The sequence below is a fragment of the Mycetomoellerius zeteki genome, unplaced genomic scaffold, assembly GCF_001594055.1.
Source record: "Mycetomoellerius zeteki isolate Tzet28-1 unplaced genomic scaffold, Tzet1.0 C4318498, whole genome shotgun sequence".
NCBI classification, from domain to species: domain Eukaryota; kingdom Metazoa; phylum Arthropoda; class Insecta; order Hymenoptera; family Formicidae; genus Mycetomoellerius; species Mycetomoellerius zeteki.
The window spans coordinates 1-737 of NW_017255497.1; the positions used below are offsets into that span (position 1 = coordinate 1).

General features: G+C 30.4%; 1 protein-coding gene across 1 annotated transcript; it reads left to right on the forward strand.

The window, feature by feature from the left end:
• Positions 1-153: 153 nt before the first annotated feature.
• LOC108720158 (nucleoprotein TPR) lies at positions 154-706 on the forward strand (the record flags this gene model as incomplete). The annotated part of the gene is made up of 2 exons (XM_018444640.1): positions 154-316; positions 485-706. Coding segments are annotated over 2 exons (385 nt in total), but the record flags the coding sequence as incomplete, so codon positions are not given.
• Between the last annotated feature and the right edge of the window lie 31 nt (positions 707-737).

Below are 737 nucleotides of genomic sequence, written 5' to 3' on the forward strand. Positions count from 1 at the left end.
ATTGAGCCATATAGACAATTTATTTTATTCTACACTTGTTTAATTTTAAATGTCGAAAGTAAATAACCTCTGGCAATACTAAATTTTATCTAAAAGAAAGACTTGTGTGATTAAATGAATGACAAGAACTTTATGTAACATCTTGATTTACAGAACAAAATTTGGAGAAGGCGCAGAAAGAACTTGCAGAACAGAAGTTGGATCTTGAAGAGTATAAAGGAAAGTTAGAGCTCACGGAAAAGAGCAATACAGAAATTTGTACCAATCTTGAGGAAGTGAAAATAGAAGTACATCGATTACAGGAATCTGTCAAACGGTAATGTTATGTACAATTCTAATATTTTATTGTTTATTGAAAAAATAATTTGTAATATTTTAATAATGAACAGTATGAAATTATACAAAATAAAATAATATTTTTTAAAATGTAGTGTTATTGATATTTAACAGTTTGTAATTATATTTTTTGTAATGTGAATTGTAGATTGGAAAAGGAAAATAGTGAATTCCGTAGACAAAGAGATATAGCCACAGATGAGGCAAGTGCGTTGCAGCTGCAAGTAGAAAGGCGGGATACTGAGATCGAAAGAATGCGTACTGAATTATCATCTTTAAGCAATCAGCTTCAAACTGCCATTGCAGCTAAATGTCAAACTCTGGCTGAGACAGAGGAAATCCGTAGTCGAGAAATGACCTTGAACTTCAAGTAAGTTAAGAAGAAAAATAAAAACTTCTTT